At 53.3% G+C, this 6,051-nt stretch overlaps 1 protein-coding gene across 2 annotated transcripts; it reads left to right on the top strand.

The window, feature by feature from the left end:
• Positions 1-2,157: 2,157 nt before the first annotated feature.
• On the top strand, positions 2,158-5,265 carry CDKN2D (cyclin dependent kinase inhibitor 2D; the record flags this gene model as incomplete). 2 transcript variants are annotated; one of them, XM_083594242.1, is made up of 3 exons in its annotated part: positions 2,158-2,272; positions 2,842-2,990; positions 4,009-5,265. In XM_083594242.1, 3 exons carry the CDS (start codon positions 2,158-2,160, stop codon positions 4,366-4,368), a joined length of 624 nt encoding a protein of 207 aa, XP_083450368.1. In that variant the 3' UTR covers positions 4,369-5,265. The 2 variants fall into 2 exon arrangements, with proteins under 2 accessions (XP_083450368.1, XP_083450369.1); XM_083594243.1 differs by having other exon boundaries at positions 2,210-2,601.
• Positions 5,266-6,051: the final 786 nt, after the last annotated feature.

Raw genomic sequence — 6,051 nt, 5'->3', positions numbered from 1 at the left:
CGACACCAAACTGGGAGGGGTAGCTAATGCTGCAGAAGACAGAATTGGGATTCAAGATGACCTTAGCAAATTAGAGAACTGGGTCCAAACTAACAAAATGAATTTCAGTAGGGACAAATGAAAGGTTCTACACTTAGGCAGGAAGAACCAGCTGCACAAACATAAAATAGAGGACACCTACCTTGATGGTAGTGCATATGAAAAGGAGGTAGGGGTCTTAGCGGACCACAAGCTTAACGTGAGTCAACAGTGTGATGCAGCAGCAAAAAAGGCTCATGCTATTCCAGACTGAATCCACATTAGTGTCCAGTACAAGAGAAGTAATAGTACCACTCTAGGTTAAAGGTAAGGTAAATGACCCCTGGATGGTTGAGTCCAGTCAAAGGAAACTTTGGAGTGTGGTACTCATCTCGCTTTCAGGCCGAGGGAGCCGGTGTTTGTCCACAGACAGCTTTCCGGATCATGTGGCCAGCATGACTAAACCGCTTCTGGCGCAACAGAACACTGGGATGGAAACCAGAGCGCACAGAAATTCCATTTACCATCCTGCCACAGTGGTACCTATTTATCTACTTGCACTGGTGTGCTTTCGAGCTACTAGGTTGGCAGGAGCTGGGACAGAGCGACGGGAGCTCACTTGCCGCGGGGATTCGAACTGCCAACCTTCCGATCAGCAAGCCCTGGTCAGACTCCACCTGGAGTCCTGTCTCTAGTTCTGGGCACCACAATTTAAGGATGTTGACAACCTGGAACATGTGCAAACAGAGGTGCCCAGGTAAGCCCCACCCCACTTAATCAAAATATGTGGTGCACAAAAACCATTTGAATGACAATGCCCATATATTTGAGGGGAGTGGACCCCTCAAATATTTAATGGGGGGGGCTGAAGGGACCTTGGCCTTTAGAAGTTGGCTCCTATGTGTGCTGATGAGGACGACTGATGAGATGATCCAGGGTCTGGAAACCAACCCTTATGAGGTATGTACTGTTGCCAGAGTTGGGTATGTTTAGCCTGGAAAATTGAGATTGAGGAGACATAATAGCCATCTTCAAATATCCTAAGGGCTGTCACACAGAAGATGGTAATAAATGTTGGAAATGTAAGGAGGTTGAAGGTACATTCTTTCACCTTTGGTGGACGTGCCCAAAGATTAAGGCTTTCTGGGAGATGATTTATAATGAAATGAAAAAGGTATTTAAATATACCTTCTTGAAGAAACCAGAGGCTTTTCTCTTGGGCATAGTCGGCCATTTGGTGCCAAAGAAGGATAGAACTTTTTTTATGTATGCTACAACGGCAGCAAGAATACTTATAGCAAAGCACTGGAAGACGCAAGATCTACCCACTCTGGAAGAATGGCAGATGAAGTTGATTGACTGTATGGGACTGGCAGAAATGACTGGCAGAATCCGCGACCAGGGAGAAGAGTCGGCAGAAGAAGATTGGAAGAAATTTAAGGACTATTTACAGAAATATTGCAAAATTAATGAACTTTGAAACAGGCATCCCCAACTTTGGCCCGCCAGATGTTTTGGGACTACAGTTCCCATCATTCCTAGCTAACAGGACCAGTGGTCAGGGATGATGGGAGTTGTAGTCCCAGAACATCTGGAGGGCAAAGGTGGGGGATGCCTGTTCTAACTAAATGTCAGGAAGGACTTTCTTACAGTAAGAACTGTTCGATGGACTCCAATGAGAGGTGGTGGACTCTCCTTTCCTTTTGGTTTAAGCAAAGGTCGAGTGGCCATTTGCCAGGGATTTATCTAGCTGAGATTCCAGCATTGCAGGGGTCCCTTGGGGTCCCGTCTAACTCTACAATTCTACGATCTAAGCGAGCATGTGCAGAGTGCAGGGCCTGGCGCGCAGCCCTGGCAGCCGCCGCCTCCCCGGCCTCCCTCCTCCCGCCCCGCTTCCCGGGGGTCGCGACCTCTGTCGCTCGCCTGGACCCGGCGAGGGCGCGATCGGAGCCTCGGAGCCTCTTCCCGCCCGAACCGCGCGTTTGAATCGCGGAGGCCCGCCCAGCGTCCCGCCCCAGGGCGGCCAATCAGGAGGCGGTAGACGCCTTCCCCTGCCCGGAGCCGGCTTCCGATTGGCCGGCGGCAGAAAAGGGAAAGCTCGGCAAAGGTTACAATTGTATCCGAAGCAGAGAGCGCAGAATGAAATCGGGGCGGGGCGAAAGAAACAACAAGGCACGTGGGGGCGGAGCCGGAGGAGGAGGAGGGGCGGCGGCGGATTGCGGCTCCTGTCCGGGCCAGGCTAGGCTCCAGCTCGGTAGGTGGGGCGGGGTGGGGTTAGCAGCCTGTGCCGGCTTCACCCTTTGCACCGACGGGGCAGCGCCCCCCCTCCCGGCTTCCCGCAGCAGCAGCCGCGGCCCCGACTAGCCAGCCGAGTCCCCCGACGGCGCCGCCGCCCAGGGCTCGGCATTCCAGCGCCGCCTCGCCCTCGACGGCTGCCCTGCCGGCCTCGAGTTGCGCGAGCGAGAGGGCGATCCTGCGCCTGGAGGAGGAGGAGCGGACCGCGGCGGAGACTGCGAGCGGCAGGGTCGGCCGACCGGCCGGCTGCTGTCCGCCGGGACCGGGGTCCGTGCGGTGGGAGCAGAGGTAGGCTGCGGCGGGGAGTGGGGTGGCGTGGGGAAAGCCGCCGGGCGGCTGGTTGACAAGCGCCGAAGGGCGCGGGGGTGCATCTGAGCTTACGCAGAGTGCTTCTCCCCCTCTTTCGCGCGGAGGTGCATCTGAGCAAACTGGATCCGCTGCGGGTCTTGTAGTCGCTGGGCGGCCGGGCGGGCGACCTGCTGGCCCTTCTGACGCCCGGGGCCCTCCCGGCTCTCTTCCCCCGTCCAGGCGTCGTCGCGGGCATGCAGCCGGGGAGCGCCGGGGACCGGCTCAGCGGGGCTGCCGCCCGGGGAGACACCGGCGAAGTGCGGCGCCTCCTCTTCGAAGAGCTGGTGCAGCCGGACGCGCGCAACCGCTTTGGCAAGACCGCGCTACAGGTAGGCGAGGTAGACTCTGGTTTTGGTCCTGGAGATGATTTGGGAGCCCGTTTTCCTTCTCTCTTCTCTTTGGAAATTTGCCCCAATCCTTGTCTGGAACTCACCCTTCCTTTGTCTCCCGGTGGCATCTTCCCCTTTGACTTTGGACCACAGCACCCATCTCTCCTCCCTTTTATCGCCTCCTCCATCTCATCTTTCTGCTAGTCTTGGGAAGTTCCTCCAAAGCATAGATACCAACAACTGTTGTTCTGTCAACAAGAGGCAGGCATAGATTCCACAGGCTGCCCTCTTTCCTGCTGGGGCTCAGCTCAGCAGGGTCACTCGAGGGGCACAGAGCAACTGCTTGCAACCAACATGTGGGGGGAAAGATCCTGCCTTGGCTGAGTAATGGATGCCAGGTGGTGTCTGAGCTGAAGTCTTTAAAGTCGCCCCATCCTGTCCCTTCTTGGTTGCGTGACAATTGTCTCCATAGCAATTTCCACAATAGATTAAATCAAAATTCCAAAATCAAAGAAGCATGGAGTTTGTGCTGCTCTGGCCGCAATCCATAAATATGATTATTTCCGTCAGAATGTGCCTTGTCTGCCGATCAGAAAACAGCCTAGCTAACTTGACAGGGACGCGGGTGGCGCTGTGGGTTAAACCACAGAGCCTAGGACTTACTGATCAGAAGGTTGGCGGTTCGAATCACCGTGACGGGGTGAGCTCCCATTGCTCGGTCCCTGCTCCTGCCAACCTAGCAGTTCAAAAGCAAATCAAAGTGCAAGTAGATAAATAGGTACCGCTCCGGCGGGAAGGTAAACGGCGTTTCCGTGCACTTCTCTGGTTCGCCAGAAGCGGCTTAGTCATGCTGGCCACATGACCTGGAAGCTGTACGCTGGCTCCCTTGGCCAATAAAGCGAGATGAGCCCCGCAACCCCAGAGTCGGTCACGACTGGACCTAATGGTCAGGGGTCCCTTTACCTTTGAACTTGACAGTGGGCCCACCCCTCTCTGATTCCTTCACCTTCCCCCCTAGGTAATGATGTTCGGGAACGTTTTTGTGGCACAGGAGCTGCTGAAGCAAGGGGCCAACCCTAACGTCCGCGACGAGTCGGGCACGGCGCCCGCTCACGACGCTGCCCGCACGGGCTTCCTCGACACCCTGAAAATCCTGGTGGAATACGGCGCGGATGTCAACGTCGCGGATGCTTCCGGCTCGCTGCCCCTCCACATTGCCGTTCGGGAAGGCCATGCGGACATGGTCCTCTTCCTGGCGCCGCAGTCCAAGTTGCAGCACCGAGACTCTGACGGGCGGACGCCGCTGGAACTCGCGCAGCACCTGGGGCTTTCGCACATCCAGGGCATCCTTGAGCAGCTCCTCTCTGCCCCAGCTTAACCCGAGGAAGGGCCACCTTGCAAAGAGAGCTGGATTAGCGCTGAGCCAACTCCTCTCTCTTGTGTCTTTAGGTCCCCTTCCCCAAAGACTCTCCCTTTCTTCCCAGGGCCCTGGAACAAAGGCAGCTTCACCTGCCCTACCTCAGAGTGTGTGTTTGATTCTATTTGCTGTTGTTGCTATTTATGTGTATTTTATGAGCTCTCTTATCCGCTTCTGAATTTCTCCCCTGGAGCCAGATGGCCCTTGTACCATCCTGCACTCAGCTTTGGCCAGCGTGCCTTAACTCTAACTGCCATTTCCCGCTTCTTGTCTTGGGGAGGCCCTAGCCGCTGGTATACGCATCTCCTTGCAGTATTCAGGTGAGATGGGGAGGTTCTGATGCAAAGAGCATCCCTGAAGGCACTGCTAGGCTGGGGACCTTTGCTTCTCTCCCTTTCCCCACCCCACAGTCTTCATGAGGAATACCAGCTTATTGGGAGAGCTCTGGGTGTGCTTTCTGAGAGCTATTCCTTCCTCGACGTTTGGCTCCTCTTCCCCTGCAGAGTCCAGAACTCCACAGCATCTAACTGCACAGGATTCTGTTCCCAAAGAGATCTTTATCCGCCCTGCAATTTCTCCCTAATTTCCGTATGGTCTTCTCTGGGGGGGCCTTGTGGTCCCTTAGCCATTAACAACTGTTTCCATCTCAGCCTTGTAGTAGTTCTCTTCTGTTATCTTTGACTTAAAAAAAATGTTTAAGCCTTGTTTTTGGCAGCTTGTTCCCTGTAATGAATTTGTGGATCTGAGCTGTGTATATAGTAGATTTTAAAAGGAGGGCAGATTTATTCTATTTATTGTGATTTGCAAGAGTTTGTTTTATGGGATGATTAATTTAATGATTAAAAAATATTAAATCCATTTGCGACTTCGTGACTTGTGATCCTAGGAAAACTTTTCCGGAGAGGAAGGCGTCAAGAAAGGCCTTCCCGTTGCTCTGTTTCCCCCAGAAAATGTGGGTGCGAGTACGAGACTCTTGCTGAGCACCTGAACCCCAGAAAGCACACAGGGTAACACTGCTGGAACATTAGAACTCACCCTATGTAAGATTGGGAACACTTATTAAGCTGCTTCCAGGATTATAATTCCTTGTAATGGGTTGCATTCCTGTGTTCATAGGGAAGTTGCTTTGCTCCTGAAAAATACTAAGTGACTATGGCTCCTGGCAGCAGGCAACAGAGGACCCTTCGTTTTTTCCTCTTCATATTCATATTCCCCCAAGAAAGCATTTATGGCATTATATCCTCTTTTCCCTCTTAACAGCCCTGTTAGGAAATTAGGCTGAAAGTGAGCCCACCACGGAAGCTTTTCAGCTAAGCAGAGATCTAGAGGGTGTGAACTGTCATGTAGCAATTGATCTTGCCGTCCCTTTTTTCCAACAGTGTAGTTAGCAAAAAAAATTGGGTCGAAACAAGCCAATGGAATGGGCCTGGCCTTGCCTTCTGCCCACTGCAGGCTGACTGGGCCCTGAAGGCTGTAAGAAATATAGGTGAGCTGCAACTTCTTATTTTCCTTCTAGGAATGCTGGAAACACTTAACAGAAGGAAGGAGATGGAAGTGTGAGCTGGGATGGAGAGCCATTTGCAGCCGCACCGAATTTAGAGCAATGGTTCTTAACCTTTTTGGGCTCATAGACCCTTTGGATAT

Source organism: Podarcis filfolensis, assembly GCF_964270895.1.
Source record: "Podarcis filfolensis genome assembly, chromosome: 17".
NCBI classification, from domain to species: Eukaryota; Metazoa; Chordata; class Lepidosauria; order Squamata; family Lacertidae; genus Podarcis; species Podarcis filfolensis.
The sequence above is the reverse complement of the archived record's forward strand: the minus strand, read 5'-3'. Positions and strand labels throughout refer to the sequence as shown.